Source organism: Lissotriton helveticus, chromosome 2_1 (assembly GCF_964261635.1).
Source record: "Lissotriton helveticus chromosome 2_1, aLisHel1.1, whole genome shotgun sequence".
Taxonomy (NCBI): domain Eukaryota; kingdom Metazoa; phylum Chordata; class Amphibia; order Caudata; family Salamandridae; genus Lissotriton; species Lissotriton helveticus.
Window position 1 is genome coordinate 294644911 of NC_136059.1, and position 19147 is coordinate 294664057.

At 43.6% G+C, this 19147-nt stretch overlaps 1 protein-coding gene across 3 annotated transcripts in view; it reads left to right on the top strand.

Annotated features, from left to right (window-relative positions):
- The window catches only part of WDR7 (WD repeat domain 7), a 1349682-nt gene that overhangs the window by 114540 nt on the left and 1215995 nt on the right, over positions 1-19147 (top strand). For all 3 annotated transcript variants that reach the window (XM_078674853.1, XM_078674855.1, XM_078674854.1), the window contains exon 4: positions 4919-4997. In XM_078674853.1, coding sequence (XP_078530979.1) covers positions 4919-4997 — 79 coding nt within the window. The remainder of the gene's footprint in view (positions 1-4918; positions 4998-19147) is intronic.

Consider the following 19147-nt stretch of genomic DNA (forward strand, 5'->3'; position numbering starts at 1 on the left):
GGCCTTGCCCTAACAATGGACCACACAATTACTACTGACATATAAAAATAACTATAACAATTAACACTGCAGGCGAATATAAATATTGCAAATCCAAATGTGTTAACACGATACAGTTGATACGCATTAAAATTCCACAGACCAAAAAGGAACTGTTTACTAGACCTTAAGAAGTGTTGGTCAGAACAAATTTTATTAAATCAGAATTTTGTAGTGTTGAAAACAGTTCCTTTCTGCGCGCCTTAAATGACACAGAAAGCATTGTAAATTACAATTTTTAAAATGCTTTCTGTGTCATTTAAGGTGCGCAGAAAGGATTTGTAAATGATAAAAGCGGAAAAATTTGCTGCTGCTGGCTAGTACTGTGTTTTTATGATTCGAAAGTGCGTCATGGCTTCTAAAACCCATCCCTGGGCAGTGCAGTGGGGCATCTCGAGGCGATTTCAGCCTGTTATCAATCCGCATGAGATAGCCTCCCCACCTTTCCTCCCCAATCCCCTCCACCGAGATAGAGGACAGATACGGCAAAGCCTTCTGAGACACCAACAGGCCACATAAATACTCTATGATGCTAATAAATGAAGAGCCCCCTATATTAGAACAATCGCGAGATGTTTATCATGGCAGACTTCTCACAAGAAACTAATGTAATAGCAATACATTCTCAGCCTTAAGTCCACAACTGAAAAAATCGGACATTTAATTCGCTTGTGCCAGTAACAAGAACCCATGTCACCCATACAGCAAAATCAATTAGAATTCAATCCACTGAACCCAATGAAGGAATGGGTCAGACAGTGACTACACTTTGGACTGCCAAAGAATGACCACAGAAAAGCAGAATCCTAAGCATAATATTACAGAGGAGTCTAAAACCCAGCTTTACTGTACGTACTAATCTACCAGCCTCCAGTGAATACTCCCATCATATGAAATATACCAAAGATTAGAAAGTATTGCATAAATAATGTACACTTAACATACCAGGAGTAATTGAATCAACACAATAAATGGAGGGCAGCCACTGGTAACAGCTAGAGATCTGATATTGGTGGGTTGGTTGTATATGGCATGGCACTCCACTCACAACACACCTACTAATAGAGCATACTGCAGGTGCTCTCACATTAAATATTTTTCATCAGTGCTGAGAAGTGCAGGTGCTCTCCAGTTAACTGTATTGATGCACTGCTGAGAAGGGCAGGTGCTCTCCCATTAAATGTATTTCAGCACTGATGAGAAGTGCAAGCACTCTTTATTCTGAGAAGTACAAGTACTCTTTCTTTCAAATTAAAGAAGTGCGGGTACCTAGTACTGGACAGCACCTGCCCACTTAAAGCACTGCACATATCAGTCCGAGGACTATGGCTTAATGATGACAGCACGCTAGTGTATTTAGCCATTTTAGAGCATGTGTTTCTTTAGCCAAAAAAAAAATCACAGAACCATATAGTCTGTACGATTTACCCAGTAAGAAGTCGCGTGTGAAGGGGGTGAGAGGAATCGCGTGCATGTGTAATCTTTAGTGATGGGTTTTCTTCAAAGATTATGGCTAAGGCCTCCACTAGCTAGATGGTGTGCATGCAACGGCATTCTTCCCCTCCATCTCATTGCTTCATTCACAATGCAGCCTCTCAAGGATTGTCTGATGGTGCAAAAATGTGTCAGGGTGGCGAATACTTGCGTTTCTAAATGTCCATATCAAGCCTTGGCGTGGATCCACTAAAGGGTTCCTTCTCAGATTCCAAATTCTAGCTGACTAAATAAAAAAAAATAGTATCTACTGCACCTCACTGCTGGCATATAAGGGTTCAAATATATAGAAAAATGCTGAATTTGAGGTGATTCCATTTAAATCTGGGACCTGGTAACTGACAGAGGGAGGCAAATCGTTGCAAAAATATTTGGAACCCTGAGGGAATTTCGTTCGGCCAAAAATGTGCAAATATCATTGGCAAAGACAATAAATCTGGCATTCTTTACAGTATATGTATTCCTTGTTGCAATGGGTGCATGTTCTTCAGGGATATTGGTGGATGTAAAAAAATAAAACCCACAGAGACAAGCCCTCTGCACACAGACAATACCCAGCTTAATATAGATGCAGGTAGACGTATGCCATAACACAACACACACGTGGGCATGGGGTGGATGATGTACTGAGAGCTGTGTATTTATACACAATGAAAAGATGGGTCGATACAGTACTTACTATGAGCCGGTGGATGCCAGCTGGGGTCACCTGCACTCATTTTTGGGGGCAAGCACTTATTTATACGAGGGCAAAAGCAGACACAACGGAAAAGAAGATGAAGAGAAGACTGAGAAACCGTCAGAAAGGGAGAAAGCAGAAATCTACAAGAGTGGGATAAAGGATAGGAAGTGACTGGTGGTGGATTAAAGAGGCATCAGGTGGATTTAGGACTATGCAGCTTTGGTACTCAACACACCAACATTCAGTTGCACCGGCCGCGGGCTCCTGAGCAGAACCTTGGCCACCGACACTTGCTGTTTTAAAAGTTAGGCACAGGGTGGATACAAAGGAGGGTGGCTACAAGAATGGGTGCCATTCCATAGCAGGATGGATGCAAGTACTGCCTGGTCGATAGATACGTGCTAGAGAGATTAATGCTTGGCTATACGTAGATGGAAATGTACCTGGGTAGGATGGATGGATGTATAGGTGCGGGTACACTAATATTCAGATAGAAGAATAACTTATTTTATTATTATTTTGGGAATTTGTAGAGCGCGACTGATACCTTGCAGGCTTCCTGGCGCTGTAGAATACTCTGTTAGCGAATAACCGGGGAAGATAGTCAAACGGACAGTTATTAATAACTATGCCTTAATAACTATGCCTCTGATGGCAAGTCCGAGTACAAGGGTGGATGCACTGATGACTTGGTGGGTAAGTGGGCGCAAAAAAGAATGCACAGGTGTTGTTGCATGCAATTAGTACAAGCTATCCGATTACAGAGATCTCTTAATGAACAATTAGTATTTTATGAACAAGAATTCTAAATGTGATCTGACACTGTGATTGGCAAACAAACGCACAGGCTCACTTCCTGAACAGTATTCTAGGCCACTAGCCTGTGGACTGATTGATCGAACTGGAAGCGATGCACTTTACGCCTGCAGTCCGCAGACTGACTGTAGGGGCGAATAAACAGGAGCTAAAATCACCTGGTGAGCTTACTTTGATATATATGAGAAATGGGCCTGCACTGCAGTGCGACAGGTCGGACAGGTCAGGGTGTAAACTCAAAACTGCATTAACAACAGAGTAGACAGTAATAACGTTACGTTACTTACATTATTATTACCATGATACGATATATACTGACGACGACGAGTCAGGGGGAGTCAGTCACACGCTTGGATCGACTACTGGAGGACTCTCAGTACTGGTCTGGTCTGGAAATCAGTTCTAGAACCTTCGACTGCGCGAAGTCACGTCACTGTCTGCAATGGCCAATCACCTCAACATGGCTTGATATAGCCATATGTGATTGGCCAACTGAACAGAGCAGCAAACACCCACGCGCGGCACCATGATCCTGCTGTCTCAGCCAATCCTGGCGCAGGCTTAACAGCGCCACTGCGCCAAGCAGCGCCAGGATTGGGCTACGAGCAGGAGAAAATCTGCCCTGGTTGAGACCGGGGCCCTGGGTCCCTGCCATTGTCTCTCAGTGCTACAGGGGGGGGGGGCGAGGTCTAATAGGTACTACGCATGCGCAGGCCAGTCTCAATTATGAGTACTCCTGCCTGTTGCATGCGTAGTCACCCCGACCCCGCTGCAGCTGCTTACGCTCTCTGGCTGCCTGGCCTGCCTGTGCGCTGTCACTCACAGTGACTCACTCTCTGCCGCAGCCCCGCCTGCCCACTTCCCATAGGCAATGCCCGATTCTGTCGGGCTCGTCCCGGCCCTGTAGCGCTGAGTCAGTGCGCTCGGATTTGGTTTGACAAAGTTGACTTTGAACTTTGTTTTACTTTTATTATGCATGTGTTGGCACCAGCGGCGGTCGTCCATGGCTAGTGGGGCAACGCCCCAACGCCCCCAATGGACGGTCCGCCACTGAAAATACTGCAACTTTAGACGCCATTTGACTTGGCACATTAAACCTTTCGTATAACGTTGATTTCATTACTGCTTTAGCCTTTCAAAGGCGTTAGTAAGGTCAATGCTTTTTCAGCTACAATTACAACAGTTTCACATTTTCTCTGCCTACGCTTCCCATGTGAATTATTTCCCAGTCTAATGTGAATGTGGTAGCATTTTAGGAAAATGTCTTGTCATTACATTATCTTGTAGATTTTCCAAAAGCAACCCTTCGTAAATCCCTCTTGAGATATGCAATGCCTCTGTTCTCTGGTTTGATACTACCGGATATTCTCTTACCCACGACTGAATCTATGTAAATTACGAATACGGTAAAAGACACATTTAGGGACCTCCTCCATGGGTTACATAGGAATATTTGTTATAATTCCCCCTAATCCCCATCCTCCCGAAATATTATGCTGTCACAGTTGAAAAACGTTGAATTAACTTCACTCCATATTCTCTCAGCTTTTACGTTCCTTATTACAATGTGCTTTCAATTTTATCTGTTAAATAAAAAATATTTCATTACATGTGTCTCTCTGGAATTGTACGTGTAGGTGGCAACTTGATGGCACTGAGTTGTATATTTAGCACCCTTTAGCTAGTGAAGATCACCGAACTGAAGTTTGCAATCATTAAGAGAGATATTTTGTTGTTTGAGCCGTCTTCAAAGAATTTCACTTTGTGTGCAGTACGAACTGTGCTTGAAAAATAATAAAAGAAAACTTCCTCTAGCAAAACATGCTTTTTTTCAAAGTGTCAACATTTTAAAACGTGTAATTAACATTTGTCTCGTTTGGTTTACAGAGAGATGTGTCTGTGGGATGTAAATGATGGAAGGTGCATTGAGTTCACAAAACTAGCTTGCACCCACACTGGTATGCAGGTTAGTAATGTAAATGTCTTATAAAAGACAGATCAGCAATACATAAATGTACACATTACTATTACTTTTTTAGGTGATTCTATTGTACAAAAAACAGTGGCTTCAAAATCTATATTCCTAAAGACTGTTATTTTAAATTTATGATGTCAATTGTCAAATATGGATTTCATTCACTGAGAGAACTAATATGAGCCTGATTTTCTTTCCTCCAGGTAGTTAGTATTGATCATGACAATTCATTCATAGGGCACTTATGTAATCACAGCACCAGAACACTCTACAGCTTTACTTGTTTAATTAGCATAATCATCACCAAATATAAGCATTGTACAATGTATTTGCAATCCGGGACCATTGTTGGCTGAACTTTGCAGGCCTTTTTTTCATTTCATTTTCTCTTACTAGTAATGTTTAAATGTGCACTTATGAAAACAGTTTCTCTTAGTAACTCATGGTTAGGCCTCATTTATTTTCACTGCCATGGCATAAATAGTATATATTTGAATATGTAAATAGCATGATTTACTATTAGATTGTTGAGTGTAAGAAAGGGCCATAATTCTCCTCGAGTGGTTTATGATGCCCCTCCACTCCCTCAGAAATGTTCCTAAATAGCATATTGTCCTCAGCAGACATACATAAATGGTTTATTCCATGCTCTTTAGTCATAGGCAGTATTTAAAAATAATGGTATTTAACCATAAAAAGAACAGAATAATTTAAATCCATGCAGTGAGATAAAATCATATTAATTAGTCCTATTAACTATGGACCCATGTTTTAAGGTCTCGCGCCTAGCGTTACACTGCGCAGCAGTGTTCGTGCAGCGAGAGTCCTTTTGACAGGGTTTCAGAAATGGAACCTGGAAATGAACACGCTTGTGCGTGTGTTTTTACTTTTGTGTCCTGCTATTGGCCTTTGCGTGCGTGTTTGTTTTAAAGATCACACACAATAGGCCAGAGGCGGGCGCATAGCTCCGCCCATGGCCTATTGGTGTCTATTACGCGCATATCTGCGCGTAATAGAAACCATATGGCTCGCTGTGGCGCGCGCGCGCACCACTCGCGGCTTCATCTGTGTTGCGAAAATGAAAGCAATCGCTTTCCTTGTTTCTTGTTTTCTCTGCCGTTGAAGGATAGCGCTTTTTGTCGTAATGAAATAAGGAACGGGACCTGAGATTTGGTAGATGCTGGCTCCACCACTGTCATACGTACGGTAGTGTTAAGCAGTCGGAGCTTGTGTGCACTCGTAGGCCAGGGGTGGGCGCAGCGCTCCGGGGGCGGGGCATGGCTGCAGCTGGGGCGATCAGGCAGGAAGCGGGGCTGAAGATGGCAGAGTCCCCGCGGCCGCTGGAGGGCTGGAGTGGAGCGACCATGGTGGGCGGTGTCAGGGGACCACAACGAGGGAGATGGTGCCTGGCGCGACTCCCCAGTGTCGCCACTGCCCCCGCCCGTCGTCCTCTACCCTGGGGCCCGCCAGCTCCCCCCACAGGCAGCGTCAGGGAGCAGCCCAGAGCTCTGTGGCGGACGGAGTGCAGCGCTGGGGGACGAGGACACCCCCCCCCCGTCTCCCTCCTCCAATCTACCGCTTCTGATGATGATGATGAACTACCGGGGGCAGCCGGCGGCCGAGCGGCACTGTCCAAGAAGTGTGAGTACCGCCGGGGACAGGTTCATGGGGGTATATTGTGGGTCCCACAGAGCGCCGTTGGGGACATGCATTAATCATTGACCTGAGAAAGCAAGGACTGAAATTGCTTCAATTAGTATCGGACTGAAAAGAGGGCAGAGCAGACTAGACCCCTGTGTGGACAGAGCTGTCACATGCATGCTGTGCTGCCTCAGCTTATTGTCATCTTGCATTGTCTCCTCCCCACTGCTGGCATCGGCCAGTGCATGACAAGAGACCGTGTTTCCATAGCATCTGATTTAAACTTAGGAAATACATTAAGGTAAATAGATTGGAAACCTTATTCTAGTTAAGTATGTTTTAAGCACTTTTGTTCGAAAGGGTCCTCTTAAAGACTCAGTCACAATATCATATCACCATAAACCGCGATAGAAGCTGCAGTCGGAAATCTTTCACCGTGATATTATTATAGAGGCTCTACATTGGGTGTGTTGTTTTCAGAAGAAGGCAGACAACCAGATTGCTTTTTTTTGCACAGTTACTCGGCGTATTTGGCGAGAGCGCCATGCAGTAAGGTTGCTTTGGACACACTGTGGTAAATTAACTTTACATTAAGAGCAACAGTGTACAATGTCCAGAAAAGTACCATTCCGTTGCTTGTTTCGCACACAGAAGCCTCCTTTGTCTGTAAAAAAAAAAGTATGACGTCTAAAAGACGTTGAAATGTGGAGGGTGGAAAAGGAGACAAACTTTATAGTCTTCCACTGACTGCTCAGAGTTTAGGTCATTCTAGCAAAGTGAGCAAAATAATCAATTTCTTCATGAAAAGAATTGTCTTCCATTTAGATAGGGGAGAGCTGTCTATATTTGCTGTCAATATTTGTTGACTACCCTTTCAGCTTCATGGTTATTCGGTAGCTGCTCTTAGGAAATAATTGGCTACTGTCTTCCTTACAGCAACAGCATTTGCAGAGAACAATTCATTCATGCACAAAGGAAATCTAGCATTGGTCGTCAAAGAATAGCACTTTCAGAGGCCGTGCAATGCATCGCACTTGGTAAATCCGATTCAGTAAATTAAATACTACTGCGGGTGCAGGCTAAACTCGTCTGTCTCACCTGAACTTCACGTGAAAAGCTTGTTTGTATCTGCCTGCAGCAGGGTCGGTTAGCTGACATTCTGTAGTGTGTGTTGCTGCACTTTTAACCCACTGGCGACCACCATCACATTAAAATCAGCAGCAAGTTACCATCGTCGCCACGCCTTCATGCAGAGGAGACAGGAATCTTGGGGGTGTGGGCCCTATATTTACCCCACCAGTGCATGCAATGCTTACGGATATACATTTCCAATTTACACCGCTCCACAAAGGCCTACAATTACAACAGAACAAACGGTGTGTAGCTGTCCAGAGCGATGCTCATTGCTCTACTGTACTACTGCAACCTAGTCCTGCAGGACATTCGACAAAACTCATGGACAGAAACCAAGCGCAAAACAGGGCAAGGAGGCTGACATGCAATCGGAGGAAACCTGATGGCACCCTTCAAAGCACTACACTCGATGCTGGCCAAGGTCAGGACATTCACAACCCTGTGCACCGTACAAAATGCTAACTACTTACAAAGGGGTAAGGCCCATTGGAAGATTTTTTTTGTAGTTCGATATATATTCAAGGCCATAAGATCCCTTTACATGAGATCCAGAGGACATTGCTCATTATTTTAGGCACAGGAAGTTTAGTGATTCGCCCACAATGACAAGCTGTTGAGCTCAAACCAGAACGCGTACCTGGTTCACCAGATCCAAGGTAGGCAGCTCTGGCTGTGAAGCCACAATTCCTCCCCAGACGTGGAGCCCGTGGAGGTCAGTGGCCTGAGAGTTTTTTGTTCTGGGGAAGCACTTTTGCTGCTGAATGAGGCCGCACTGGATATTTGTTGCAACTGATGATATGTAAGGAAATTTACACGGTTGTAGATGTACATGTATGTGCAGAGACTTCTCAGATGCAAAATTCCACAGATACTAATAGGAAAAATTTTAATTCTTCCTTTTCAATCCCAAGTAAATGCCTTTGGGGCACTCGGGCACCCCGGGTTTGCCAAACCACAGACCATGGCTCTACGGGAAAATAGACACAGGACAGAGCCTCGGGGATACAAGACACCAGGCTTTAGTGTTCCCTCCACTCCATCCTTAGAGCACAGACTAACAAACAAATATTCTGGAAACGTTGGTATAATGAGGACCTCCCTGTAAGATACATTTTTAGTGAACTTATATGAGTTGATGCCCTTGGCATCACTACCGCGGAGCTACCTTGGACATGCTTGCTTCATGAAGAAGAAAAGCTGCTAAGTCTGGCCTCTTCAGCTTGTTTTATTTTTAAAGCACGTATTTGCAATGCAATAGTTCTCAAATTTGTGAGAGTTTAAGCTATTGGCATTGTAAATGGCAATGCCTTTTAGTTATCTATTTTAAAAACAACACATAAATAAAAGGCATTGTCTTTTACAATGCAAATAGCTCAAACTCTAATAAATGCGAGACCTATTGCATTGAAAATGCTTGTTTCTAATGTGAAGAGATTCTAGAATGGAATCTGAAACATTATTCTGTGTTTTCTCAGGCTAGTTCCTCTAAAGTGATGATAACACCTTCACACTAATAAAAAAACATTGACTTATTCATTACTGCAGTGCAAATGTATTAATGTATAGAGTAACTGATTTGAGAAAGCACAGATTAATGCCTCATAGGTTCCATTTGTTTTTGATGTATGTTCACTGAAAAAAACAAAGTGTAAAGTAACGCTATAGTTGGGTATTGATAGGAGTTAAAAACTAACACTTAGAAAACTAAAAACACTGAATTGAGCCAATTAAAGCTTAACGAGCTAGTTCTAACTTGCACTCCGCCATACACTGCTTATTACCTCACGTTACATCACTGATGACTTGTTCGATGACATCAATGTTGACCTCATCGAGCGAGTGTGAGAGTTTGTTAATCACTTATCACACAGAAAGGTATTTAGTAAGCTTCAGCTACTGAACATTTTCTATACCTTTGTACTGCTAATAAGTGTAATGTTTTGCAACATCCTTGGCTTCCTAAAGAGGTTTGGGTGTTTGAAGAGTGTAGAGTTTCTGTTAAGACCTCTGCACAGAATGGAGGTGGTGTGTACTAGTGGTCGGACATTTGGCTATAAAATGGGGTTTATATTTATTTATAAAGTTTTATATAGCACGAACTAGATCCCATAGGATATCAGAGCGCTTTACATTAGCAAGCATGATCACAGATTACACAACAAATGCTACAAGGAGGCCATATTAGACACCATTAAGATTATCAGCATCACCACGATCACACAATGCCTTATTCGGAAAGAGTATCAAGCTACGAAGGCCAGTTACAAGTTGCAATTCCGTGCCTACGCAATGACGTGTTCCATGGCATTTCGTATTGAACAGTCACAGAAGGTACGCGAGGCATGCAGGTACGCGAGGCATACAGGAACACACCCTGGCTGATTCATGAACTCGCTCTCAACACCTCACGGAAGCCTCCAATCAAGGATAAGAATGGTTCGCAAAGACAACTGATACCCAGATGGTACTTACTTGTTGGTAACTTACTGGTTGGTTGTGTGAAGAGTGTGTGCTCTCTGTGAATACTTGTGCACATGGTGAAGGATGTGCATAGTAGAGGCTAGGCAAGCTTATGAAGTTTGGGGATGGAATGGAGTGGCCTCTCCGTCGAGTATGAAGGCTGTGCATTAGTCACCTATTGGGCCTTGGGGGTCTGGTGAGATTCGGCTCTCCATATATAGCTACATACAGGTCGAAACCCTCTCCACATTGCCTCAGGTCTACCAGACTCCTCATCCGGATCTGTACTGGTGGAGGGATGCCTCCAGTTTTTTGTTGTGTCGTCCTGTTAGCACCACAATGGCACAAACTACTGCGTTTATTTATTTATTTCGGATTTGTATTGCGCATAGCTGCCCCAGCGACGGGGCGTCCCAGCGGCACCAGAGACCGAGACAAGAGCCCAGAAGGGAAACAGGGTGTTAAACATAGAAGGCAGGGAAGAGCCAGGTCTTTAAGGCTTTTCAAAACTCCAAATGATTCTGAATTGCTCTAATGGGAGCAGGGAGCGAGTTCCAAAGTTTCGCCGCCAGACAGCGGAACGAACGTCCACCAGCTCTGGCTTTCCAAACTCGGGGAGTACAGCCCAACGCTAGGTCGGCAGATCTCAGTGGGTGCCCAGGGACATAGAGCTCTAACAGATTAAATAGCCCCAAAGGTGCCTGGCTAGTCAAGATCTTGTGCGATACGCACAGAGCCTTAAACTGAATGCGCTCTTCGACAGGCAACCAATGGAGTTTAGGAAGCACGTGTGCAACTGAGCAAATTCTTGGCAGTGCAACCAGAATACGGGCCGCCGCATTCTGAACCCTCTGCAAGCGCTTGATGCTGGCCTTATTGGCACCCAGATAGAGGGAATTGCCATAGTCCAGTCTGGACAAAATTGACACCTGGACAATGGTTTGACGCACCTTGGGAGGAAAGAAACCCAGCAGCAGTTTCAAGCCTTGCAGAAGCCCAAAACAGACCCCTGCAACAGCTTTCGATTGCCTGTCTAAGGTCAGGCCGTTGTCGAACCACACACCCAAGTACTTCACAACCTCCTTGGGGAGGGGGGTGGGTTTAAGATGATCCGGCCAGCACTGCTCGGACCATAGCTCCCGATCCTTCCCAAACAACAAAATCTCGGACTTGCTAGCGTTCAACTGTTTGCAGTTTGCTGCCATCCAGTCAGAGACTGCAAGGAGGTCCTAATTGAACTTACCCAAATTGATGCCGCATTTCTTAGAGAAAGCGATCACCAATTGGGTGTCGTCAGCATACGACACCAAAGACAACCCCCTGCCCTTTGCCACCTCTGCCAGGGGTCTAAGATAGATGTTAAACAATAGAGGGCTCAATACTGAGCCCTGCAGCACCCCCTGATGCAAAGCAAACTCCTGTGAGTGAAAGGGTGGCACAGAAACTTGGAAAGACCTCCTGTCCAAGAAAGACTGGATCCAGTCCAGAGCCGCATCCCTGATCCCAATTTCCTGGAGGCGTTTGAGAAGTATCGCGTGGGAGACAGTATCAAACGCGGCACTTAAGTTCAAAAGGACCAAGGCCGCAGAGTCCCCGACATCCAAGCTACCCCGGATGGCTTCTGTCACTACCAGCAACGCGGACTCGGTGCTGTGACGTGCTCGGAAATCGTGCTGTGACGGGTTCAGGATAGCGTCTGCTCGATTAACTTGGACAGAATGGAATTAACATGAGATTCCGCCAGCTTTGCCATAAAAAGGCAGCTCGGAGATAGGCCGATAATTGCCTGGCTCAACAGGGTCCAGAGAAGGTTTTTTTATCAGTGGGATGACTTTAGCGTGTTTCCACGCCCCAGGTACAGATGCTGACAACAAAGACAAGTTGACCAGGTCTATACTCACAGGAGAGATCAGGGAGTGAAACTGGCGAAAGTGGGCGGGTGTCAGAGGGTCAGCCGGTGAGCACGATTTGATTTTTGAACAAAGGGCCTGGAAATCCGAAATCAATCCTCGAAATATAGACGCCTCTTCATGGGCTGTGGTGCCCTTTTACGGTCCATATCTTTACAATGCCATTGCTGTGCTTCTGAGTTCTGAGAAGTATCTTTGTATAAATGTGTTAATGTTGTGGGTAGTCCGTCTTTCTTTGAGGTATCATTGTAAGGATCTGTACGCCAGCGCCTACAACAGTAAGTGTCCTCCTTTTTGTGCCGTTCGCTTCCCTCTGAATGGCACCCTGGGGATGCATTCCCCTCACGCTGATCTCATGGCTGGCTATATGTATTTCCACCGATTCCACTTTGGTCCATGGTCCCACGGAAGGTGTAGGAGGATTGAGCCCCAAGGTTTTCAAGGAAGATCTGGTATGCCAATCTGAAGCAACTTAGCATTTTTGCCTCCTTCACAGGGTGAATTTGCTCTTACAGAAGGATGGTCCGATTTGCCCCCTCTCCCTCACAATCCCCAAATGCTGGTGATTCAGCAGTACCTGACAGAGTCCCTTAGCCTTCCTTGCAAAGCTGCCAATGTCATCTTGGCTGCTGGAAAACCCAATATGAAATGCATTTATGCACGTTGCTGGAACAAATGTGTTCAATGGTGCTTCTTGGAAGACCTTGATACTTTTAAGCCTAGTCTTTCTGACATCCTGAATTTCTCTATTTCCCCTGTGGAGCTGGACCCGACAGTGGCAACAGATAGGGGTATTTGCCTGTCCTGTCTACCTTCTTGTTTCTACCTGCCCAGCCAATCTTGTTTAAATCACCGCAAGAGGCACGTTTTGTAAGAGGTATATACATTACTTGTTTCGTCCCATTTTGTTCCTTGACTCTCATTGGGATTTGAATCTTGTGTTGACTTTTCTAATGACATTATCATTTAAGCCAATGCCCAGTTACCCATTTCGACTCTTTACTGTTAAGAAACTAACATTGGTGTTAATAATGTCAGTGTTTCGTGGCAGAGAACTTAAGGACCTATGTTTTTGTCCACTGTTCAGAATTCATTCCAGATAAGTAGCCCTTCATACCTGTCCATCCTTCCTACTCAAGGTGGCACATGGACCAGTCCATTACCCTTATATCTTCATTGCTTCTCCTCATCCTATCCAAACGGATGAGTGTGTGCATAGACTGGATCCTTGGCATGCAGTATCCTATTATGTGAACTGCACTCGACAGGACAGCGTGAATGATCAGCTTTTCAGTGTTTTGTCAAGGAAGGTATGTTGGTGCCCAAACACTCCATTTCTGATTGGGGTTGGGTCAACCGCTTTATCAAGATGGGAAATATCTTGGCCAGGAGGGCATTTGTTCCGGCACCACGAGTGCCCTGGTGGCTTCTTTCTTTTTCACCACAGGCATTCCAGTAGCTGACATCAGCTGGACAACTACGTATAATTTCTCGAAGCATGGAAATATTTCAAGGTTGGCTGTGAAATATGGGTGTTTAGATCATTACAATTGGTGAAATAAAAACACCCCAACATATTAAAATACATATTTTCTCTTATAGGGCACGCATGATCACAGAACAGAATATATTATAATAAGGCAAAAAGAGAGTGGGGGCATCCCAACACTCAGTTCGCTCCAATGCATTATGGTAAATGCAGTGCATGAAAACACTCACGTCAGTGACGGTCTTTAGTTTTTCACCCTTGTTGGTGTAGCCAGTGCTGTATATCGCAAGACACGTGTTTCAGGATAGACGTCCTTCTTCAGTAGCGAGTAACACATTGTTTTGGGGATGCTGGAAATGCTGCCCAAAGTCTTCTCAGGTCTCTGTTTTTCACTGGGCGCAGGTGTATCAACCAAAGCTCATCAACTTGTTAGCTCATTGGAGTCTTTTCAAATAATAAGAGGGTGGGGGTACACTGCCTCACCACAAGAGATCTCCCTAGAGCATGGACCACTTTTTTACATGATAATGCTATGTACTCAATTTTTTGGACTTTGATATCCTACCTCTGAAATGTGCAAAAAGAAAAAGTTCCATGTCAAACATAATTATTTACCAAATAACTCAAATATAATATACAATAAACCACGTTATACAATCCAGTGCAAACACACCATGTATTACAGCAGGGTTCTCCAAAGTTGGATTTGGAAGGCCGGATCCATGCCAGATTTTTAGCTTATCCCCATTTAGGTAAATTTAGTTGTGTTAAAAACTGGCATGGATCTGGCCCTCCAAGGCCGAATTTGGAGAACCCTGATTTAAACCACTGAAATGTTGACAACTCCATTGAAGACAATGGTGCTGCACCCGGAGTAGAGTTTTGATGCTGGTCAGCCATTAGCTAGAGGTGACAGGTTTGCAAATGGAGCATTCAGCGGCTACCCGCTCCTTGTGTCTTCGGCGTGTCCTGTCCCATTGGGCTGCACTCTGCCAGGACCCCATACCCAGTCTAAGGTGCCAGCAGCCCTCTTCATGGTGCAGCAGCTCTTTGATCAGATTTCGCTCTCACTTTGTCTGTGAGGATCCCACCCCTTCTTTGTCAAATGAAAAATATAAGCCCTATAAATCTTAGAAAAATAGAAACTAATCGCTAAGTTTGTTTGTTTTATTCCTTTTACTCTGCCGAATTTGGGTTTACATTCCCCCTTCGAGGAAGAAGAGAAGGGGACTCTGCACGAACTGGCAACACGAGTGGCTTCGGTTACCAGCCCTGTTGCTTTTGTGTACAGAGAAGTTGTTTCTTACACTCCCAGTTGTATTCACTGCTCTGGGTGACGGAGGTGATGGTAATTAGCTTTTCTGCCCCTACCTGCCGGATTATAACTATTAATTACCACGCCCCGATTATAGTCCCTCCCCTGTGTCGTAGACCCATAATTGTCAGGTAGGGTAATAACAGCCGTTTCTGCTCGCAAATCCGGGCAGTAATGCATAACCATAGGCCTGCTGCTATCGACATTTCAGTGCTCTGGTCTACATGCTCAGACTCTCTCCTGTATTAACGGCTAGAGCACCCGACTTTGAAGCTGGTGAAACAGCTGTGATGTGTGTCTGTCTGTAACACAACTGTGCTATGTAAAGTGCTCTGACACCTTCGGGTCGAGTTTGCGCTATATAAAAACTGCGAGAGAAAAAGAAAAGCTATGGAGGCTATTTGAGGATTCAGGGATGCGGGGCAGTAAATGAGGGAAAACCGTGAGGATTCGCTTGCTCTTTGGTTCATACAGCGACCGAGCCCTCGTCTTTTCCTCTGCTTTGCCAAAGAAGTGAATCCGTTTGGAAGAGTTGAGGGCCTGGCAAGGACTGCGGACACTAAATCCTTTCTGCTTTCAGTGCTGTTTCTTCTTGGCAGCTGGTGACAGGCATGTGAGACTTTAGCTCAGGCCATTCTCACTGGAGCCGGCCTTGTAATATTAGGCGCTGGAAGTAAGAGTGTGGGCGGTGGTGCAACTCCCCAGGATTATTCTTTTAATTTGCAGATTGGTGTTGACTTTTTTTCTCGGACTACAAAGTTAGAGCATTTGGTAAAGTGAACTATCTGAAAATCTTTCTGGCGCATAGAGAGTATGAAAAGAAAGACTGTAGGAAGTCCGTTTTTCCTAGTACACAACAACATTTCAGTAACTGTAAATGAACTGTACAAATATTTCAAAACATAGCAGTTGGCAAACACCATATGAAGCCCATTTTTGTGATTCTGTAGAGTGATGAAGATTTTAATAGGATCAAAACAAATGAACACACTTTATGTGGTGATGTGCAAATGACAAACATTTACTGAGACCTAATTTCCACACATTATTTGTGCGCTATGCAGTTTTATCAGTAAACTTGCATGGCAGTATGAATTTTGTGGCCATTTCGGTGGCAAGTGTGCTGTTTGTAAATGGCAGTACACTACCATGCTGTCGTAATATGTTTGCGACAGTAGGCTCCAAAATTCACCACCAGCTACATACAAAGCCTTACCACCATCCTGCAAAATGTGCATGGTTCATTTGCTATACTTGTTAATTGTTTCCCACTCTATGGCTTCAATGATGTGATCTTGATGACTGACCCCCACTCTGAAAATTAGTCTGGCACCACTGCTTGTAATGGCTGGCAAAGTCTTGTATACTGCCCGGAGGCAGGCTGAGACCCTATAACCCCATTGGGCTGCACGCTGATCTTCCCCTCTTCGATGCTCACGCCTGCCATTTTCTAGGGTCTACAATATACCAGAAGTCATGTTTAATTGAAAAAAAACTTTTGAACAATGGAAGAAACTGATACAGTTCACAATTCCAAAATACCCTATATTTTTTGTGTGTAAGTTCTGTTTATTAGGCATTATACAGAGCAATGCCCGAACAAGGGCAGTATAAGATAGCACATCTCTGACAGATATAAACCTGTCCTTCAGCCATAAGACCAACAGATTGATGAACAATTTAATAATAATTAAAACAATTGTACAATCCATAGTCAATTTAGCATTATCAATGATACAGGATACAATCTGTTTTCAGTTTCTATTTTTGGTAAATTTTTGTGGTTTATTTTCAGTTTTTTCAATACCTTAAAAAAACAGTGGATATTAGTGGTTACACATTTTTGTGCCATAAAAACCAACAAAAACAGTGTTTTCTGGTGTTTATGGAATGTTTCGCTTTTAGTTATTGCTTGCCTTTTGTGCTGACAATGCTTGTGTATAGATAAAATGAATACAGGGTATATGAGGTCCAAATACATTTTTACAAATCAAACTTTTTGTAGTACACCATACAATACTTCTTTAGTGAGTCTTTGGTCAGGCGCGCTCGCTCTTCCCTTCCTATGTAAATGTTTATCTGTGAAAAGGCCCTCAACATTGGCACTAGAGACGGGCAATGCCAAAACAGCCAGTTCACAATTTTCTAACTCTGGCCAATGATATATCTTTCCATGCCAATACTGCTGTACCTGAAGATTGTGATTCTCAAGGACATGTTCTGCAACATATGCGTGAATTGGGCGCATATGCTCTCAGTAATTGAAGCAGTCAAAAATGAAGTAGTACTTTTCAAAGTCTGGAGAAAAAAAAGAAGGGATCTAGAACTTGTGCAGTGTAACTCTGTGGGGCTTCATTCACTCCAAATGCTATGGTTGATGAAGGGACATTTCTAAGCATCATTGCAAGCCCTTTCCCATAGACTGTAAACGAAAATTTCCTGAATTGCTCCTCAATAATTCTTTGCTTAACAAGTGGCAAAAATCTAACATGGAGCTTGTTGCAGAGCCAAAGTCACTAAAAGTGTCACCCAGCCTACTCGCAACTAGATGTTTCACATCTACACCAATTACGCTGCACACTTGGTAGACAAGGGTGTTTTCAGAGTATTTTGATTGTGTCCACTACAGCAGTCATGTTTTCCTGTAAAAACCTAAGAATGCAGTAGACTGTACTTTTTTCACATAACTATCAATATGTAACGAAAGATCATCACATTTCTTGCCTTTGGCGTCATCACCAAGCAAAGATTCTGTAAATGGTCGCCACATGGATAATATGGCATTCACAGCCTCTAGGACCGAGAACCACTGTCTAAATAAGACAGTTAGTACGACTCTTTCTTTGAGGCCACACAAAGCACAAAATGAGAAATATTTGCATTTTAGTTCCTGGCCATAACCAAACAGTGCACCAGAATGGACTACAAAGTCAATAGCATTCTTCTTTAACTCTAAAGATTGTAAAGATGCTTTCAGCATACCATCTAGCAAGTGACCAGGATCTCTTACAGGGAAGCACATCATATCAGGTATCGACTTTGACAGGTCATCATACAGCTTTTTCATATACGTAGCTAAATTACTGCAAATACAAACAATATCATTACACTCTTTATTGAACTTGGTAGGAACTTTTTCCAGCAGAATTCCAAGTTATACTGCGTTCCATGTGTACCAACATCTGGTGTCCTGTTTTCACCACGATCTCAGATGCTTGGTGACAACATTCTTTTCACATATACCTGTCACTACATCTTGCATTGAACATTTAAAGCCTAGGGTGTTTGGCAATCAATACTGACTCGCTAGAAAATGGGACTGATGTATCAAAGGATTTCCCCCATTCTCTGTCTGTGGGTAAATGTGATGGTACATATTAGGAAAGATTCTTAAGAAACCAGCCATTTTACCCATCGGTGAAATTACATGTAGCCAAAATATCAAATATAACTTTTATATTTCCTTATTCTCTACAGTTTATAAAGTAACTAAATAAGACCTAAAACATGCTTCTAAACACTGCATCTTTAGACCAAAGACCACAAAACAGGAAAAAAGCAGAAGGAAGAAGAGACAATATTTTAGAGGCATCCCAAACAACAAAACTCAAGCAGAATAATGTTAGCCCAGTCTTTCTTGCTGCTGCCTTATATAAGAGCGTTACATTGTATTGGTCCCTTCAGGAAGAAATAAAAATGACTCTTTCTCTCATCTTTTCCTTTCTTTGAATGGCACTTAGTTTATGGTTGCGAAGGTGTTTTTTTAGTGTGTATATGTTTACACTGATGATGGTTGTTTTCCTTTTGGTGGGGTTTTATCAGTTATTATAGGTTTAAACCTAAAACCAGATAGCCTAAATATAAAGGAAGCACTTCCAACCCCCTCGCCAAGTACATCAATCTCCCAGAAGCCTTCCGTAGTGTTGTGAGCCTGTTCATCACGTGTATTTAATATCCCTCCCCGCTCCACCTTGCTTTTCGCATACAACTCATCCTTTATGATTCAGAAGTAGTTGTCAATAAGCACACACTCACCGCTCCCCATGAGTCCGGCCACGGTGTCTAGATCCTCCTGCAGATTATCATCCCTACGATTAAATTTCATGTGCACTTCCTCTGCAATCGCCCATTCTACCACATCTCACAATACCCTATTTTAATGCAAACCGGAATGTGATGACAGTTATGGCTC